We start from the raw sequence: 21,836 nt of genomic DNA, 5'->3' as shown, positions 1-21,836 counted from the left end.
CAGAAAAGAACATATCCCAGGTCACAAAGGTGGTCATCACAGAACATACTCAAGGTCATAAAGATGGTCATCACAGAACATACCCCTGTAAAAAAGGTTTTCATCACAGAACATATCTCCAGCCAGACAGAAGGTCATCACAGAACAGAAAGGTTGTCATCACAGAACATATGTCTGGTTAGAAAAGTTGTCATCATGGATCATATCCTTGGCCAGAGACATGTAGTATGGCATATTGGATGAAGTCTGCATGCCAGTTATACATGCCAGTTGTACATGCCAGAGACATGTAGTATGGCATATTGGATGAAGTCTGCATGTCAGTTATACATGCCAGAGACATGTAGTATGGCATATTGGATGCATTTTGCATGTCAGGGACATGTAGTATGGCATATTGGATGTAGTCAGCATGCCACATACATGCCAGTTGTACATGCCAGAGATATGTAGTATGGCATATTGGATGAAGTCTGCATGTCAGTTATACATGCCAGTTGTACATGCCAGAGACATGTAGTATGGCATATTTGATGAAGTCTGCATGCACATACATGCCAGTTGTACATGCCAGATACATGTAGTATGGCATATTGGATGAAGTCTGCATGCACATACATGCCAGTTGTACATGCCAGAGACATGTTGCATGGCATATTGGATGAAGTCTGCATGCCACATACATGCCAGTTGTACATGCCAGAGACATGTTGAAGGGCACATCAGACCAAGTCTACATTATAGAGACATGTAGGATGGCACATTGGATCAAGTCTCTATGCCAAAGACATGTAGGCACATTAGATCAAGTCTTTATACCAAAGACATGTAGAAGGCACATATGGCCAAGTCTGTGTGCCATAGACATGTAGGAAGGCACTTTGGTCCAATTCTGCATTCCAGAGACATGTAGGATGGCACATTGGATGAAGTCCCTATGCCAAAGACATGTAGGAAGGCACTTTGGTCCAATTCTGCATTCCAGAGACATGTAGGATGGCACATTTGATGAAGTCCCTATGCCAAAGACATGTAGGAAGGCACTTTGGTCCAATTCTGCATTCCAGAGACATGTAGGATGGCATATTGGATGAAGTCTCTATGCCAAAGACATGTACAATGCAACATTGGTCCAATTCTGCATTCCAGAGATTATAATAGAAAGTGAAACAAGTGTAACAGCAAACAATCCATTTCATTTTCATGATGAATATATTGTATGTATAGATAGAGTGGCAGTAAGTTCTTATTCACAGTCATTTGTCATTAAAAATTGATAATTTATTAAGCCTAAGTTGTTTTCAAGATAATTTAATGAATGCAGGCCCCTTTGCTTAGAGAAATCTTTTATAGAATTTAATTTTAAAACTCTTTCAGGTGTGACAGTATGGGAACTGTTTACATATGGTGCCCGGCCATATGAGACTGTCAGAGCAAGAGATGTACCAGACTTACTGGAAAAAGGAGAGAGGCTTCCCCAGCCCCCCATTTGTACCATAGATGTCTACATGATCATGATTAAATGTAAGTACACGCTTTGTGGAGAACGGAGAGGGGCTTCCCCAGCATCCCATCTCTACTGTAGATCTTTACATGATTAAATAGAAGTACATGTGTTGTTACTCCTCGCTTATTTGGAGAAGGGAGAGGAGCTTTTCCAGAATCCCATCTCTACTGTAGATGTTTACATGATTAAATAGAAGTATATGTGCTGTTACTCCTCTCTTATTGGAGAAGGGAGATGGACTGTTGCAGCATCCCATCTCTAGCATAGACTGTACATGCTTTGTTATTCCTGATGTATTATGAGGGGTTTCCCCAGTCTCCAGTCTGGGCAATTTATACAGCTGATTGTCTCAAAGGCAATACAAACATAAGCTGCTTGGAGATTTGTTGTTGTTTTGGGGTTTAATGCCATTTATCAGCACAAGATAGACTATACATGGCGGCCAGTATAACTGGTGAAGGAAGAACCCTGGAAAATCCCAGGAAGAACCACCGACCCACAAGAAGCTACTGGCAAGCTTTCTCATGTGCCAGCATTAGCCAAGCCTGAAACTCCAACCCACGCAGACAGTGGTGAGATGGCAGTGATCCAAAATGGTGACTGCTTAGAGATAGCTACCATTTCACATTTTACTTCATTAGCTAACAATAGCTAGTGTGATGTCATGTTTAGTCCTTTGAGCACTGCTTTGGGAGAGTCATTATGAAAAATGGTTAAAACCACAAGGTGAAAACAATAACAAGTAAAACTACAGGTATTGCTTGATGTGGGGTGGGGTTTGAGGGAGGCAGCATATCTGTAGTATGGAATTCACCCTAATTACAAGAGTAGTCTAAATGTTAACTTACAGAAGTCAATAAACTCACCTCTGTTCACAGAAGAAAGTAGACATAAGCCTGTCTCCCAACTGACAGAAATTTATCCAACCACTGCATATTTATACAGTAAATATGTGATGCGATTCTGAGTAAAAAATGAAATTTGTTTGCATATTCTGTAGTCTACTGTTCCAAAATAAAGATGGCAAATATCCGGTCGCAAATACATTACAGTAAATATGGTAATATCTGCATACAGTAAACCTTATTTCCACATGAATATTGCTACAATGTAATGTTTAGTTGTAAAAGTGAAACTTGAGGTAATGTAAACATGGATCATCAATTGTAATCTAACGGTACTGCATCAAACAATGCGACATCATGCACATTGGACATTATGTGTTGAAAAATGATTTTGTCTGTGTAAAATGTTCTGGTTAATTGGAAGGATGCTTGCTCTTTGATTTATAGTTTGCAAAAAATATATAATCTACTTTTAAATGTCAGTATTAGTTCATCTTTGGTTGGGACTAATTTTTTTATGTACAACAAATGAAAGATGTAACGTCTGTATGAATGAACAAAATTATTCATTCTTTCCATCTAAATAATTTCCAGTGAAATAAAAACTTCGTGATAAAAGAAATCTCAGATGGGTAATAATTTAATACTAAATTTAGGAAACATTTTTTACAATATTGTTAGCCAGGTGAACTAGAGAATTTATTGTGAAATTTATCATGTAAGAAAATTACTTTGTCATGTAAGGCATGACATTAGTGTAATTTATCATGTAAGAAAATTACTTTGTCATGTAAGGCATGACATAAGTGTAATTTATCATGTAATAAAATTACTTTGTCATGTAAGGCATGACATAAGTGTAATTTATCATGTAATAAAATGACTTTGTCATGTAAGGCATGACAAGTGTGGGGGCCCCGAGTGGCCGAGTGGTCTAAAGCGTTCTCCATTATGGATCACTGCCATCTCACCTCTGTCTGCGCCGGTTCGAGTCTCAGATTCAGCCAATGTAGGTATGTGAGAAAGCATGCCAGTAGCTTCTCGTGGGTCGGTGGTTCTTTCTGGGGTTTTCCTGGGTTCTTCCTCCACCATTAATACTGGCCGCCATATATAGCCTATCGTGTGCTGAAAAATGGCGTTAAACCCCACAACAACAACAACAACAACAACATGACAAGTGTAATTTATCATGTAATAAAATTACTTTGTCATGTAAGGCATGAAATGCATAATCTATCATGTAATAAAATGACTTTGTTATGTAAGGCATGACAAGTGTAATTTATCATGTAATAAAATTACTTTGTCATGTAAGGCATGACATAAGTGTAATTTATCATGTAATAAAATTACTTTGTCATGTAAGGCATGACATAAGTGTAATTTATAATGTAATAAAATTACTTTGTCATGTAAGGCATGAAATATGCGTAATCTATCATGTAATAAAATGACTTTGTCATGTAAGGCATGACAAGTGTAATTTATCATGTAATAAAATTACTTTGTCATGTAAGGCATGACATAAGTGTAATTTATCATGTAATAAAATTACTTTGTCATGTAATGCATGACATAAATAATTTATCATGTAATAAAATTACTTTGTCATGTTAGGCATGAAATACGTGTAATCTGTCATGTAATAAAATGACTTTGTCATGTAAGGCATGACATAACTGTAATTTATCATGTAAGAAAATCACTTTGTCATGTAAGGCAGGAAATACGTGTAATCTGTCATGTAATAAAATTACTTTGTCATGTAAGGCATGACATAAGTTTAATTTATCATGTAATAAAATTACTTTCATTTTGTCACGTAAGGCATGAAATAAGTATACAAAATGTATCATATTATAAAATATATTTGTAATGTAAGGCATGAAATAAAAGGTTTCTGAAGTAAAGTAGTAAAATAATGAATTGAATGTATGCCACCTGCATACCATTTGTATACTACTGCATACCACTTGTATACTGCTCCATACCATTTGTATACTACTGCATGCCACTTGTATACTACATACCACTTGTATACTACTGCATACCATTTGTATACTACTGCATACCATTTGTATACTACTGCATACCACTTGTATACTACTGTATACCATTTGTATACTACTGCATACCATTTGTATACTACTGCATACCACTTGTATACTACTGCATACCATTAGTATACCACTTGTATACTACTGCATACCATTTGTATACTACTGCATACCACTTGTATACTACTGCATGCCACTTGTATACTACATGTTTGCCACTATTTTCCTACTATTTTAGGCTGGATGTTGGATGCTGACAGCCGTCCCTCATTCAAAGAATTAGCAGAGGAATTTGCCAAGATGGCAAGAGATCCAGGCCGATATCTCGTAATTCAGGTAGGCATACTGCTTTTATTTGGTTGAAGGTTGTTTTGTTTCTGTCAGTATTTCAGAATTGTTTTGCTCCCATATTCTCCATGCTCTTTTTAACCCGTAACGTGAACTAAAGAATAGAAATGTTTTTGACAGCAAGTCAACTTAATATAATATTAGAATTGCGGAATTTCAGGAAATTTTACACCATTACTTCAGCTCTTTACCTGCCAAATTCCATTGGAGTAATCTAATATTTGTATCGTCTCCAGTTTGGAGTTTCACCATGAGGGAGAGAATTTTATTTAAATCATTCAGAGAATATTGGATCAGGACAGTTAATTGCAAATCGGGGAATTTTTGTTTTTGATTTATTTCATTTTTTTTGTATTTGTTCAATATGAGCTTGATTACTGTAACGTTCCAATAAAATGATCAGTTCTAATTAATTACATTTTTTTCTTTGATTTAGGATAGGTACATCATAGAGGTAGAAAAACTACACAGATATTTCCCTATATATGTTGTCTTCCTTTTCCAGCTGTGTAAATGCTTTGTTGCCTTTCTATGTATAGGTCATACATAATCTCTTTTTATCTGTTCAACATTTTATATTTTTTAGAAAACATTATGATTTATCAATTTCTTCCATGTCATTGATCTTTTGCAGAAAATCATTCGGCATGGTAGATTATTATATCATATTTTGAAATTTATTTGTTTCTACTTTCTGTAGTTGTATGTTCAAAGCATTATCAGACAGAGCTCCACATATATCTCAATTTCTTAGTTTGCTCAAGGCATAGTTCACTGATATATATATATATATATATATATATATATATATATATATATATATATATATATATATGTATGTATGTATGTATGTATGTGTGTGTGTGTGTTTGCTTAAAACATTGTTCACTGGGAGTTCATATATACTTTGGTTTGTTCAAGGCATAGTTCGCTGGGAGTTCCACATATCTTAGTTTGTTCAAGGCATGGTATATATATATATATATATATATATATATATATATATATATATATATATATATATATACATATACATATATTAGTTTTATGAAAGGCATAGTTGACTGTAAGTTCCACATATACCTCGATTGTATGTATGTTAGTACTACATTGATAATGTGGTTGGGGACATCAGACCTTAAATACAGTATTTCTTTTTGTCTGCTTTCTTATCTGATTATTTGCTGCCATTGCTTTTTTATTAATTTGTTTTAGTTCCAAAATTAATCTAATGCAGATATCATATGTACATACATGTATCCACATAAAAGAAGCTAAGTCCAATCTTTGTCAGATTTCTTCTTTTTCCTACTGGCATTTGTTTCTTAATTTTTTGGGAGAGAAATGTAAAATAACTTTATAATTTTTTTCATTTGGTGTGGTTTTTAATTTTGTTGATGTTTTTGTTATCCACAAGATGAAAGCCTGTTGGTGGAGCTATTTTTAAATCTTCTGCTATCAAGGAGGAAGATATTTACCCGGTGTGAAATTCAGTCTTTAACAATCTACACAACAGTACATTAAAATGACAGATATTTGCATGTTAGAATTTTAGTGTTCTCATACCTGTAGACCATTTAGCGCACATTAATGTTAGCTCACATCTATAGACCATTTAGCAGATTTATGATAGCACATACCCTATAGATTGGTTTGCAAGGATTAATGTTAGCTCATACCTCTAGACCATTTAGCACAGATTATTGGTAGCTCACATCTTTAGACCATTGGCAGAGATTAATATTGGCTGATACCTAGAGATCAGTGGTTCCCAACCAGTTCAAATATGAGGATCCCATAACTTAAAAAAATTATTGCAGACCCTTCAAATGCTAATAGTTACTTTTAAGCTCTCTTGCAATAACCCTTTTGTCCCCTTAGGGTTCTGTGGTGTACAGGTTGGGAACCAGTGCTATTGACAATTTAGCACAGATTAATGTTAGTTCACACCAATGGACCATTTAGCACACATTAATGTTAGGTCACATCTACAGACTGGTTAGCACAGATTAATGTTAGTTCACACCTATGGACCATTTAGCACACATTAATGTTAGGTCACACCTACAGACTGGTTAGCACATATTAATGTTAGTTCACATGTTAGTTAAGAGAATTAAAGTATTAAATGAAATATTAGATGAATTATGGGCACAGATATGTTATAATACATGTACTACAGAAATTACAATCAGCATAAACTTTGTTGTATTATTAGATGAGTTATGGGCACAGATATGTTATAATACACATACTACAGAAATGACAACCTGCATAAACTTTGTTGTGTTATTACCAATGTTTTTACTGAAAATTCTGAATTCCAAATCATGCTGATAGAATTCCTGAAATGTATAGGTTTCTTTCTGTCTGTGTATGGGTATGTATAGGCTAGATTCTGACTATACAGGTATGTATAGCAGTGGTTTGCAACCCAAATCAGTTTTGGAGGGTCGCTAGGATTTTTTTTAAGATGGCAAAATTGAACAAATTGTGGAAATCAGTCATGATGCTCAGGGCAAAATATTGTTTAGAGTCATGGCCAAAAAATGTTGGGAACCACTGGTATATAGGCTTGTTTCTGACTGTACAAGTGTCATATGCTGGTTTCTGACTGTACAGGTATGCATAAGCTTTTTTCTGACTGTACAGGTATGCATAAGCTTTTTTCTGACTGTACAGGTATGTATATGATTTTTTTCTGTGCTCAGGTATGTGTATGATTCTACATGTTACTTCAAATAAAGGTGTTATTTGTTCCAGAGAGGCTGCCTGGATTCTTGAAAATTGGTGTTAGAATTCCTCATATGTATCGTCATTTTCTGACAAGTCCAATAATGAGAAACTGTGTCAGTTGTGTTGTTTCCCATGTACTAATATTAGTCATTTTACAATATATTGGTTTAAAAAAAATATAATTTAATATATATCAAAACATACTTTTTTAAAAAATTACTTGAATATGTTTAAAAATGTACATTTTTATATAAATAAGAAAATTTGTTGAGGTTGTTGCTTGCATGTAGACAGCAATCAATGTATGTCAGTCATCAGCATTAATCACTGTGTATACATCAATGACAACAGGGTGATGTCTTGAAGAAAATTCCCTCCGAGGAGGTAGTTGACATGAGTCAGGTTGATATATATCAAGTCGAGGGAAATAACAACCCTGATAATGAGGTACCTGCCCTGTGCAGGAATTTTCCTATTCAGCATGGCATTGTCCTGTGTATTACCTTACCACCTGCATACATACATGTATATGCATGTGTGTGTCTTCATGATTAAGCGTACCATGGACTTGAGTAAACATATACAGATACAAAGAGAAACATTAATGTTTAAAACTACATACAAGTCAAAGGTTGCCTGTCAGTAACCACAAACAAAAACAAACATTTAATTCTCGTTACTAATGAATCGTGATAATTTGATTCATTTTGCTTCAAATTGCCCTGTAGGCCATAGATGTGAATTAGCCCTATTGCAGGTCATGCGAGTGGAATAGCCCTATTGCAGGCCATGCAAGTGGAATAGCCCTATTGCAGACCATGCAAGTGGAATAGCCTTATTGCAGGCCATGAAAGAGGAATAGCCCTATTGCATGCCATGGAAGTGGAATAGCCCTATTGCATGTCATGCAAGTGGAATAGCCCTATTGCAGTCCATGCTAGTGGAATAATCCTATTGCACCCCACTACCTTTTGCAAGAGGCTACTAAGGGAGACAACCTTATTGTCATGGGATATATTAAATGACAGTATTCATGTTACAAAAATTTTAGACTTTTTGAAAGAGTTTGTTTATAGTGAAATGGTGAATTTAAGGTTTTTACCAACATTTGCCTTTTTCTTTTGTTTGCCTGATTTGAGATGCCTGAAATTACTTCACTATTTAACCTGAAATTACTCCACTATTTAGCCTGAAATTACTCCACTTTTTAGCCTGAAATTACACCCACTATTTAGCCTGAAATTACTCCACTGTTTAGCCATGACTGTGCTGATGTGCCATAAAACCTTATACATGCATTCATAGATGCCGTTCTTTGGATTGCCAATCTCAACACTAATTGGCTTGTCTTAAGTAGATCTGTACCTGAAGGATTGTTTACTTACAAGTCAAGTCCAATTGCACATAATGCACCAGAAAATAAGGGTCAATGCAGTTTGTGAGGAGTAATCAATAGAAGAAACTATGTAGACCCGCATCTACCAGCACATTATCCTCTGGCAGATCAGGGTCTCTATTGTTTGCAGTTGGACTTGTGAGTACATATGGTATGTTGTATGTATGCATGTTGTTGTTGTTGTTGTTGTTCTAGGGTTTAACGCCATTTTTCGGCACAAGATAGGCTATACATGGCGGCCAGTATAACTGGTGGAGGAAGAACCCTGGAAAACCCAGGGAAGAACCACCGACTCAATTATGCATGTTGTTTGCAGTTGGACTTATAAGTGAGTACATATGGTATGTTGTATGTATGCATGTTGTTTGCAGTTGGACTTATAAGTGAGTACATATGGTATGTTGTATGTATGCATGTTGTTTGCAGTTGGACATATAAGTGAGTACATATGGTATGTTGTATGTATGTATGTTGTTTGCAGTTGGACTTATAAGTGAGTTCATATGGTGTGTTGTATGTATGCATGTTGTTTGCAGTTGGACTTATAAGTGAGTACATATGGTATGTTGTATGTATGCATGTTATTTGCAGTTGAATTTATGAGTATATGTGGTATGCGGTGTTATTAATTTTATGGACAATACATACACTAGAGAGATTTTATTACTATGGTACATACATACATATCTGTTAATCAGTAAATTCACCCATCACTCAATACGTATATTTATGTGTATAAGATGACTTGCTTTGGTTTTGTGGGGTTTACCTCCATGTTTCAGCACATTGTAGGTGATATTTGGTGGAGGAAGAATCCAGAAAAACCCTGGTTAGTGACATCATCCCACTGGAAGCTACCAGCAAGCTTTATTTTATATCTACATTGTCCATATGGACACAGATGAGATGTTGGTGATGTGTAAATGCATCCACCTTTGACTGCTTGGCCACTTAGGGTAACATGATGAGTAGTTGTTGTTGTTATGGGGTTTAACGCCATTTTTCAGCACAAGATAGGCTATACATGGCGGCCAGTATTAACGGTGGAGGAAGAACCTGGGAAAACGCCTGAAAGAACCACTGACTCACAAGAAGCTACTGGCAAGCTTTCTCACATACCCACATAGGCCAACCCCAAGACTCAAACCCACACAGACAGAGATGAGATGGCAGTGATCCATAGTGGTGAGCGCTTTAGACTACATGGCCACTCTGGACCCCAACATGAGGAGTAACTCAAGACACTGAGGGTAACATGAGGAGTAACTCAACACCATCTTGTCTGACCAGTGAGCCAGTATCCTGGGTTTTTTAATGTTCTACATTATATAAGGGGTGTGTGTACGGATCTTACACATTAGGATATGGTTTTAAATGAAACTTTCTTGTCTTTTGTTGTGTCCTCTTCCCAATCCTAATACTTCCTGTTTTGCTGTTTTTGTGATTGGCTCTCTAGGAATTTTCTTTTTCTGACAGTTGGATTTATTTCCAAAGATTGCTTACAAAAGGAATATCCATTTATTCCTCAGCCTGATGTCATCTTTCATGCATATCTGACTCATGCTTCTTATTTCACCCATGCTTCTTTCATGTGCAGGCTTTGCTTGGTTTCATCTATAATGGCACATCAACACATGAAATATTTTATCTTGCCTACATATTTAGAGTAATGTACTTTTGTGACACAATGACAGCCTATCCTGCCTGGTCTGTGGGACACAGTGACAGCCAATCCTCTCTGACCTGTGTGACACAATGGCAGCCAATCCTGCCTGGCCTGTGGGACACAGTGACAGCCAATCCTCTCTGACCTGTGTGACATGCCAATCCTGCCTGGCCTGTGGGACACAGTGACAGCCAATCCTCTCTGACCTGTGTGACACAATGACAGCCAAATCTCTCTTGTCTGTGCGACACACACTGTGGCAGCCAATCCTAACTTGTCATTGTGATGCAGTAACAGCCAATTTTGCCACAACTGGGGAGGGGGCAGTAAATTTGCATCCATTCTAGTTAGGAGTCTGGTATGCAATCATAGTGCCACTAAAATCTGCATCCATTCTGGTTAGAAACATGGCATGCAGTCACTGGGCCACTGCAGATTCCTGAGCAGCCATGATATAAAAATCTGACCAACTGCAATTTTCGTTGCAGGAAAATATGTGATTGAAACTGGACAATCCACCCAATTGGAAATTCTCATTGCAGGAAATTCTTTGTTTGAAATGGGATCAAAGTTCAATTGAGGTGAATAAGACAACATTATACCAACTGGGAGGAAGGGATGAAAGCCACCAACACCTCCTCCCTCCCACCACACCTCTTTCACTCCCACTCTCCCCAACAATATCCCAACCCACACATGCACACACAAACCAAGAGGCAACAGGCTTATTGGTTGTAGAATAGATGCCAAATAGAAGTGTACATGTATGTAAGATGTGTACATGTATGTAAGATGTGTACAGGTATGTAAGATGTGTACAGATGTCCATGTTAATTACCCATTAATTACTAGTGTAAACAGTTATGTGTTATAAAATTGTTTTGAAAACTTTTTCTAAAATAAAGAGAGATAGAATAGTTGAAATCATTGTTGGCTTTTGCATAAGTGTTGTTAATGAAGATAAGTGTACTTTGTCTGCATGGTGTCTGGCTATAGTGGTAATAAGTGTTTGCATTAAGACTTGTGCTGAGGGTCACCTTTATTAAGAGATCACCTGTCTTAGAGAGACCATATAATTTCACGTACATTTAACCCATTAGATGCATTAAAAAAGCCTGCAGTAAAGTATCTTGACTACAGATACCTCTTTTGTTTTGTTACCCCCACCCTCCATATGCCGTCTCCTATATGGCTTTCAATTTGTACATTCTGAGTGATGGACGCACCACCCCCCCCCCCGAATTTCTCATTATTTTCATGTAGCTTTGCATATTTGAGGTGAAAAAAATTAAGTGCTGCAATTTGTGTTTAGTTGAAAATGTTTGTGTGCTTAGTAGCATGTTTCACAGTTGAATATAGAAGACAACTGTCAGGCTTTTGCTGCCGTATTTATTTTACATAACAACGATTTAGGAACGTCAGAATAAATGAGAGGTGGGTTGCAGTGTATATTTTCTTTTTGTAGATTTTGTTTTACTCTAAATGATGCCTGAAGCAGCCTTTCTTACAAAACAGTACTCTTGTATGGAATATCATCTTGGGGATGCATACAGATTGAATCCTGGTTGTACCCCACTATAAGGCAACATTGCCTATAAGAAAGTATTATCTTGTTAGGTGTGTCTCGGAGTCCAGATCATCAGTGTTAGGTGTTTTTCAGGAAGTCCAGGTAATCAGCATGTTAGGTGTCTCACATGGAGTACAGGTAATGTTAGGTGTTTCTCAGGGAGTTCAGATAATCAGTGTTCGATGTCTCTCAGGGAGTCCTGATAATCAGTGTTAGGTGTATGTCAGGGACTCCATGTAATTAGTGTTAGATGTCTCTCAGGGATTCCATATAATAAGTATTAGATATCTTTCAGGGAGTCCAGATAATCAGTGTGTTAGGTTTCTCTCAGGGAGTCCAGGTAATCAGTGTTAGGTGTCTGTCAGGGAGTCCAGGTAATCAGTGTTAGGTTACTGTCAGAGAGTTCAGATAATCAGTGTTAGGTATTTGTCAGGGAGTCTAGGTAATCAGTGTTAGGTATCTGTCAGGGAGTCCAGGTAATCAGTGTTAGGTATCTGTCAGAGATTCCATGTAATAAGTGTTCAGTGTCTTTCACAGAGTCCAGGTAATCAGTGTTTATTATCTCTCAGGGAGTCCAGGTAATCAGTGTTAGGTTTCTCTCAGGGAGTTTAGATAATCAGTGTTAGTTGTCTGCTATCAGGGAGTCCAGGAAATCAGTGTTTGGTGTCTCAGGGAGTCCAGGAAATCAGTGTTAGGTGTCTCTCAGGGAGTCCAGGACATCAGTGTTTGGTGTCTTTCAGGGAGTCCAGGACATCAGTGTTAGGTTTCTCTCAAAGAGTCCAGATAATCAATGTGATGTGTCTGTCAGGAGTCTAGATAATGTTTTAGGTGTCTGTCAGGAAGTCAGGTGTCTCACAGGGATTGCTGATAGTTACTGTTAGACTTGAGTATTTTCAGTATCTAAATAAGATTAATTTTCCAGATCATTTCTACATAGAACCATATATTCTCATGCACAAGTTGAGTAGAACTGCAAATAACATAGACCCTACTCTGCCATCTAATTATAGACTGGCAGATCAGGGCCTGTGTTAGCTCTTCTGATTACTCCAAACAAATGTCAAAGATATATTGTTCTAATATCAACAGGTTTACTTTATATGAAGGTGTTCTTTAGCTAAGTGTCAAACTTAACATTGTTCTTTTATCAACAGATTCACTTTATATCATAGGTGCACAACCTTTTTCGGCCAAGAGCCAGATTGCATTTTCTAAGACCACTCAAGGGCCACAAACACTAATTTCTTTAATATAATTACTGTTCATGGGCCAGATTTCTTTGTTCTTTTAATTTGCCCTGAGGGCGGGAAAGAATATGTTCGCGGGCCAGGGATGTGCACACCAGTTTTATATGAATGTGTCTGTTAGTAAGTGTAAGACTGTACATAATCCTGATTCCAGTGTAAAGCCCTTTATATTAATGTGCCCGCTAGTTAGGTGTGACTATAGAACTTCACCTTGTGAACAACACAGAGGTTCTAGAACGCGCCAACATGAACAGCATGTTCTCCATACTCAGCGAGAGGCGCCTTCGCTGGCTCGGCCATGTCAAGAGAATGGACCCAGGTCGCATTCCCAAGGACCTGTTATATGGGGAGTTAGCAGAAGGTGCACGACCAACTGGACGACCACATCTGCGCTACAAAGATGTTTGCAAGAAGGATATGAAGACAGCAAACATCAATGTCAATGACTGGGAGAGCTGTGCAAACAACCGTTCCAGCTGGCGTCTAGCTGTCAGGCAGGGAGTTCAAAACGCAGAGGAAAAGAGAATAAAGCAAGCTGAAAAGAGAGCTAAAAAGAAGGATAAGCAAAAGCGTACTTTGGAGCTATGCCATCATCTCTTGTAGACGGACGGATGCCAAGGAGTGTAAAGTCCTTTATATTAATGTGTCTGCTAGTTAGGTGTGACTATAGAACTTCACCTTGTGTCAATATCAGCAAGTTCTATTTATCTTAATGTGTCCACTAGGCAATGAATCAATCAGACTAGACAATGAATCAGACTAGGCAGTGAATCATACTAGGCAATGGATCAGACTAGACAGTGAATCAGACTAGGTTCAAATGAATCCTACTATGTTTCAATGAATCAGACTAGGCAGTGGATCAGACTAGGCAGTAGACCAGACTAGGCAACGAATCAGACTAGGCAATGAATCAGACTAGGCAGTGGACCAGACTAGGCAATGAATCAGAATACTCTTTTTAAAAAAATCAGACTAGGCAATGAATCAGACCAGGCCAATCTAATATCAAGTATGGCTGCAACAGTGGCCTTCTTAATCTCTTTGTCACTGCTTCTCATGAATGAACAACTATATCAGCTGGCATTTTCACCAAAATACTTCTTATGATGTCCAGTTGATCATAAATGAAAATTGTGCTGATCTGGCATGTAGTATGTCCACTACATCAGCTAATCTGAAAATCTTGTTATTGCTGAATATAATTAGTGATGGTTTCAACACTAAACAGTTAAATGTTGTTTACTTTTATCATCATCATTTATCTGGAAAATTGGGACCCTGAGTGGCCGAGTGGTCTAAAGCGCTCACCGTTCTAGATCACTGCCATCTCACCTCTGTCTGCGTGGGTCGAGTCCAAGGCTCAGCTAGCGTGGGTATGTGGGAAAGCCTGCCAATAGCTTCTTGTGGGTCGGTGGTTCTTCCCTGGGTTTTCCAGGGTTCTTCCTCCACCAGTTTTACTGACTGCCATGTATAGCCTATCTTGTGCTGAAAAATGGCGTTAAACCCTAGAACAACAACAATTATATGGAAAATCTATGTATCCCTGGGAGTTTTTTTGACACTGGACTACATTTCCTGGAGAAATCCATATAACCCAGGGAGTCTTTGACACTGGACTACATTTCCTGGAGAAATCCATGTAACCCAGGGAGTCTTGACATTGGACTACATTTCCTGGAGAAGTCCATGTAACCCAGGGAGCCTTTGACATTGGACTACATTTCTTGGAGAAATCCATGTAAGCCAGGGAGTCTTTGACATTGGACTACATTTCCTGGAGAAATCCATGTAACTCAGGGAGTCTGACATTGGACTACATTGCCTGGAGAAATCCATGTAACCCAGGGAGTCTTTGACATTGGACTTCATTTCCTGGAGAAATCCATGTAACCCAGGGAGTCTTTGACATTGGATTACATTTCCTGGAGAAATCCAGTAGCCCAGGGGGTCTTGACATTGAACTACATGCCTAGAGAAATCCATGTAGCCCAGGGGGTCTTGACATTGAACTACATTGCCTGGAGAAATCCATGTAACCCAGGGAGTCTTTGACATTGGGCTACATTGCCTGGAGAAATCCATGTAACACAGGGGGTCTTGACATTGAACTACATTGCCTGGATAAATCCATGTAGCCCAGGGGGTCTTGACATTGGACTACATTTCCTGAAGAAATCCATGTAACCCAGGGAGTCTTTGACATTGGACTACATTTCCTGGAGAAATCCATGTAGCCCAGGGGGTCTTGACATTGAACTACATTGCCTGGAGAAAGCCATGTAGCCCAAGGGGTCTTGACATTGAACTACATTGCCTGGAGAAATCCATGTAACCCAGGGAGTCTTTGACATTGGACTACATTTCCTGGAGAAATCCATGTAGCCCAGGGAGTCTTTGACATTGAACTATATGGCCTGGTCAGCCCATGTAGTCTTTGACATTTGCTCTTTGAAAACATATCCTGGGTAAATCCATGTAGCCCAAGGAGTCTTTGACATTGGACTTTATAGCCTGTGTAAATCCATGTAGCCTAAAGAGTCTTTGACATTTGACTTTATAGCCTGTATAAATTCATGTATCCCAGTCAGTCTTTGAAATTTGACTTTATAACCTGTATAAATCCATGTACCCCAGTGAGTCTTTGACATTTGACTTTATAGCCTATATAAATCCATGTAGCCCAGGGTTCTTTGACATTGAACTTTATAGCCTGGATAAATCCATGTAACCCAGGGAGTCTTTATATTGCATTTAATAGCCTGTGTAAATCCATGTGGCCCAGGGAGTCTTTGATATTGCACTTTATAGCCTGTGTAAATCCATGTAGCTTAAAGAGTCTTTGATATTGGACTTTATTGCCTGTGTAAATCCATGTAGCCCAGAGAGTTTTTGACATTTGACTATATTGGAGAAAAATGTCTCAGATTTAATTAATTAATTAGAATCTTGTGTTGTTTAGAGCACGTGTTCCCCTAACTGCTATACCCTTATGAATGGAAACATTATGCTGATAATTAGTGAGTAACTGTAGCAAATTACTAATTTATTAATTAACTGTAGTGAGAGACATAATTAGACAACATATGTTATGCATGAAGTATTGACATGTAAGTTTTATGTATATACATAAAGGAGTTTTTATATCTATTACCATGACCTGCTAGGTCACTTTGTAAGAAGGACAGGAAGTAAGTCATTGCATATGCTGTGTATGTATCCTGACATGTTTGGGTAATCCATAAAAATTATTTGCTTTCTCCAAACAAACAACCCATATTACTGTGAATTCTGCGAAACTTTATTTGCATAGTTGCCAACACCTACCATAATGTATCAAAGTTCTTTAAAATCCTGCAAACGAAAAACCTACCCAAAGCTACTGTAAATAGGAAGCCTAATCAAAACTGTTGCAAGTGGAAAAAGTACCAGAAACTACTGCAAATGGAAAAACTACCATAAACTATTGCAAATGGAAAAACTACCATAAACTATTGCAAATGGAAAAACTACCATAAACAATTGCAAATGGAAACATTACCAAAAACTATTGCAAACGGAAACATTACCAAAAACTACTAAACCTTCATGGTTAGATTCAGTAAAAGAAATTTTTTTTTTATCATGTGCTGATGCATTGTATTTTTAATATAATTGGCAAGGAAAAATACCAAGGAATGCTGTTACATATCAGTTGAACACTAATGTTGATTTAATTACTTCAATTAAAGTTTTTCAGTGAAAACATAATAACACATAGGTTAAAATGCCATGAGCAAACTTTGAGGGAAGTATAATTGGTTGAGTCAGACTTTGAGGGAAGTATCATTGCTTGAGTTAAACTTTGAGGTAAGTATAATTGGTGGAGTCAGACTTTGTGGGAAGTATCATTGCTTGAGTTAAACTTTGAGGGAAGTATAATTGGTTGAGTCAGACTTTGTGGGAAGTATCATTGCTTGAGTTAAACTTTGTGAGAAGTATCATTGGTTGAGACAGACTTTGTGGGAAGTATCATTGGTTGAGTCAAACTTTATGGGAAGTATTATTGGTTGAGAGTAAACTTTGTGGGAAGTATCATTGCTTGAGTTAAACTTTGTGGGAAGTATTATTGGTGAGTCAGACTTTGTGGGAAGTATCATTGCTTGAGTTAAACTTCGTGGGAAGTATTATTGTTTGAGTTAGACTTTGTGAGAAGTATCATTGATTGAGTTCAACTTTTTGGGAAGTATTATTGGTTGAGTCAGACTTTGTGGGAAGTATCATTGGTTGAGAGCAGACTTTGTGGGAAGTATCAATGGCTGAGTCAAACTTTGTGAGAATTATCATTGGTTGAGTCAAACTTTGTGGGGAGTATCACTGGTTGAGTCAAACTTTGTGGGAAGTATCATTGGCAATGAGCAAACATTATGGGAAGTATCAACGGTTGAGTCAGACTTTGAGAGAATTATCATTGGTAGAGTCAAACTTTGTGGGAAGTATCATTGGTTGAGAGCAAACTTTGTGGAAAGTATCATTGGTAAAGAGCAAAGTTTATGGGAAGTATCACTGGTTAAATAATGATTTCAGATTTAATCACAGAATTTGAAGATTCAGTGTCAGGTGTAAGAAGTTGTTAATACATTTGGATTCAATATGCATTATTTTACTTAAGCCAGGTGTAAGTAATACAGTTAAATTCAGTATGCAATGTTTTACTTAGGTCAGGTGTAAGAAATCGTTAGTACAATTGAATTTAGTATGCATTATTTTACTTCAGTTTAAGAAATGGTTCATACAGTTGAATTTTACATTATATCAAAGTTTAATTTTTTCCATTTCCTTTTCATGAAAGAAAAATTCTGATTTAAGAAAGATACTTTGGATGAAAAACTTGACACAGTTGGCTCTTTTCAGACTATCAAAAATTACTGCACAGTGATATGTCTAGGTAATAAAGACAGTCAGTTATCACTGTACAGTGATACATACATAGTTATAATAAAGACAATTATCACTGTACAGTCTGTGATAATCAGTATTTCAGCATGATACAGATTATCAAGAATTGTTGTGAAGAGATATGTATATACTTTAGGTTGATATGGACCGTCAAGAATTTATGAGAGTGATATGTATGTATTTTAGGTTGATATAGACCATCAAGAATAACCGTACAGTGATATGCATGCATTTCAAGGGTGATACAGACCATCAAAAATTACTGTACAGTTATATGTATGTTTTTTTGGTTGATACAGACCATCATGAATTACTGTACAGTGATACATATGTATTTCAGAGTGGTATAGACCATCAGGAATTACTGTACAGTGATATGTATGTTTTTTTAGGTTAATATAGACATCAAGAATTACTGTACAGTGATATCTATGTATTTCAGGTTGATACATACCATCAAGAATTACTGTACAGTGATATGTATGTTTTTTAGGTCGATACAGACCATCAGGAATTACTGTACAGTGATACATATGTATTTCAGGTTGATACAGACCTTCAAGAATTACTGTATAGTGATATGTATGTATTTCAGGGCGACAAGTTGATGAGATTACCCAGCTACTCTTATGATAAGAATGACCTTGCAAGGCATCTAAGTGTGGCACAAGATGGTCCAGAAGAAGTTATTGAAGCCGATGATTATCTTCAGCCAAGGTCATCACAGCATATCCAGAATTATGTGGCTGATGGAGCCACTCCAATTGTAAAGGTATATTATTGTATTTTAATACATTTTCTTATGTATAATACGCAGACAATTGAGAAATGAAAAGACTTGGACATGTGCATTGATAACTTATTATAACATGACCCATTATAACACTGTCACTTTTATAGGGGAGTAATGGTGACAGATCCCAAGACTTTATATAGGAGTAATACTGAGTATGATGGACATCATTATAACATGACCCATTATAACACAACCCATTATAACACTGTCTCCTTTATAAGGCACGAATGGTTACAGATCCCAAAACTTTATATAGGAGTAATACTAAGAATGATGGACATCATTATAACATGACCCATTATAACACTGTCTCTTTTATTAGGCAAGAATGGTTGCAGATCCCAAGACTTTATATAGTAATAAAACTGAGTATGATGTGTATCTTGATAACATGACCCATTATAACACTGTCTCTTGTATAAGGCAAGAATGGTTACAGATCCCAAGACTTTATATAGTAGTAATACTGAAAATGATGCACATCATTATAACATGACCCGTTACAACACTGTCGCTTTTATTAGGCAAGAATGGTTGCAGATCTCAAGACTTTATATAGTAATAAAACTGAGTATGATGCACATCATGATAACATGACCCATTATAACACTGTCTTTTGTATAAGGCAAGAATGGTCACAGATCCCAAGACTTTTTAAGGAGTATTACTGAGAATGATGGACATCATTATAACATGACCCATTATAACCACTGTCTTCTTTATAAGGCAAGAATGGTTACAGATCCCAACACTTTATATAGTAGTAATATTGAGTATAATGCACATCATCATAACATGACCCATTATAACACTGTCTCTTTTATAAGGCAAAAATGGTTACAGATCCCAAGACTTGATCTAGTAATACTATATGTATAATATACCCTGGCATATGGCAACCTCATCTATAACCACAGTTATATAGCTGTCTTGAATAGTGTCATACGGTGTTCATGGTACTTACCTGTGTATAATGCACCCAGTATAAAGTGGATCAGTATATCATGGTCCCTTTTATAAGGTAGGTGTGGTCAGGTAAGTAAACTTTGGGGTTTATGCATGTCCAATATATGCAATTCACCTTTATATGGAGTTGGCAACTAAAGCAGGTTTCACTTACAAAATAATGACTTGAAAAAACATATCTGAATTTTGTACAAGCACTCTCATGTATAGATACAACCTGAAAGCTGTCATCAATGAGAACATTAAAGCCAGTTTCTCTATTGCTCCTCCAGACACCACTGACAACAATCCCCAGCATTGGATCAGTTTCTAACCTAGATTTCAAAGAGAAGGAAGTCAATCCAGGTCCAAGGCGAGAAAAACGCTATGGCCACCTTGAGAGTGCAGCTGCAGCCCGCCAGCAGAGGGAATTGTCTCCAAGTCGTGCTCGTGGAGATAGCATTAATTCACGATACAGTTCTGATCCTGTCAAGTTCTTAAAGGATAGAGGGATAGGTACGGTATTGTAGATTCGACTGTAGATAATGAAATCAAATATAATAAAATATCTTTCCACATTAATGTCACTTCAATTAAAGTAATGAAGTATGTCTATTGCCATCTTTATATCAGGAATCTTATGCATCCATATAAAGATTATCCTAATTGGCACTGTCACATAATGTGTAAAGATTATCCTAATTGGGGTGTCACATAATGTGTAAAGATTATCCTATGTAAAGATTATCCTAATTGGGACTGTCACATAATGTGTAAAGATTATCCTAATTGGGACTGTCACATAATGTGTAAAGATTATCCTAACTGACACTGTTACATAATGTGTAAAGATTATCCTAATTGGCACTGTCACATAATGTGTAAAGATTATCCTAATTGGGACTGTCACATAATGTGTAAAGATTATCCTAATTGGGACTGTCACATAATATGTAAAGATTGTCCTAATTGGGACTGTCACATAATGTGTTAAGATTGACCTAATTGGGACTGTCACATAATGTTTAAAGATTGTCCTAATTGGGACTGTCACATAATGTGTAAATATTGTCCTAATTGGGACTGTCACATAATGTGTAAAAATTGAACTAAGTGGGACTGTCACATAATGTGTAAAGATTTTCCCAATTGGGACTGTCACATAATGTGTAAAGATTGTCCTGATTGGGACTGTCACATAATGATTGTCCTAATTGGGACTGTCACATGTGTAAAAATTGTCCCAATTGGGACTGTCATATAATGTGTAAAGATTGCCCAATCGGGACTGTCACATAATGTGTAAAGATTGTCCTAATTGGGACTGGCACATAATGTATAAAAATTGTCCTAAACAGGACTGTTACATAATGTGTAAAGACTTTCCTGAGTTGGACTTATATAATGTGTAAATATTGTCCTAAGTAAGACTTTGATATAAAGTGTAAATACTTTCCTAAGTGTTACCTTGACTTACTGTGTAAATATTGTCCTAAGTGTGACCTTGACATACTGTGTAAATATTGTCCTAAGTGTGGCCTTTACATACTGTGTAAATATTGTCCTAAGTGTTACTTTGACATACTATGTAAATGTTGTCCTCTCTGTTCCTTGACATACTGTGTAAATATTGTCCTAAGTGTGACCTTAGTATTTTGTGTAAATATTGTCCAAAGTGTGACCCTAACATTCTATGTAAATATTGTTCTAAGTATAACCTTCACATATCTGGTAAAGATTGCTCTAAATAGGACATTTATATCACATAAAAAATTGTACTAAATGGTA

The 21,836-nt window shown here is 36.8% G+C and overlaps 1 protein-coding gene across 4 annotated transcripts in view; it reads left to right on the top strand.

The window, feature by feature from the left end:
- LOC149790206 (epidermal growth factor receptor-like) overlaps positions 1-21,836 on the top strand; it is a 320,772-nt gene that overhangs the window by 289,976 nt on the left and 8,960 nt on the right. For 3 of the 4 annotated variants that reach the window (XR_016423815.1, XM_089972210.1, XM_089972209.1), the window contains exons 23-27: positions 1,378-1,524; positions 4,648-4,745; positions 7,845-7,940; positions 18,903-19,079; positions 20,342-20,564. Coding sequence is in view for 3 of the 4 variants with exons in the window: in XM_089972210.1 (XP_089828336.1) it covers positions 1,378-1,524; positions 4,648-4,745; positions 7,845-7,940; positions 18,903-19,079; positions 20,342-20,564 (741 nt within the window). In the remaining variant the exon portion in view is untranslated. The remainder of the gene's footprint in view (positions 1-1,377; positions 1,525-4,647; positions 4,746-7,844; positions 7,941-18,902; positions 19,080-20,341; positions 20,565-21,836) is intronic. The other variant, XM_089972213.1, reaches the window with a different exon arrangement.

This window comes from Sinohyriopsis cumingii, chromosome 10 (genome assembly GCF_028554795.1).
Source record: "Sinohyriopsis cumingii isolate HCF-2022 chromosome 10, ASM2855479v2, whole genome shotgun sequence".
NCBI lineage: Eukaryota > Metazoa > Mollusca > Bivalvia > Unionida > Unionidae > Sinohyriopsis > Sinohyriopsis cumingii.
This window is presented reverse-complemented; position numbering and strand designations above follow the sequence as displayed.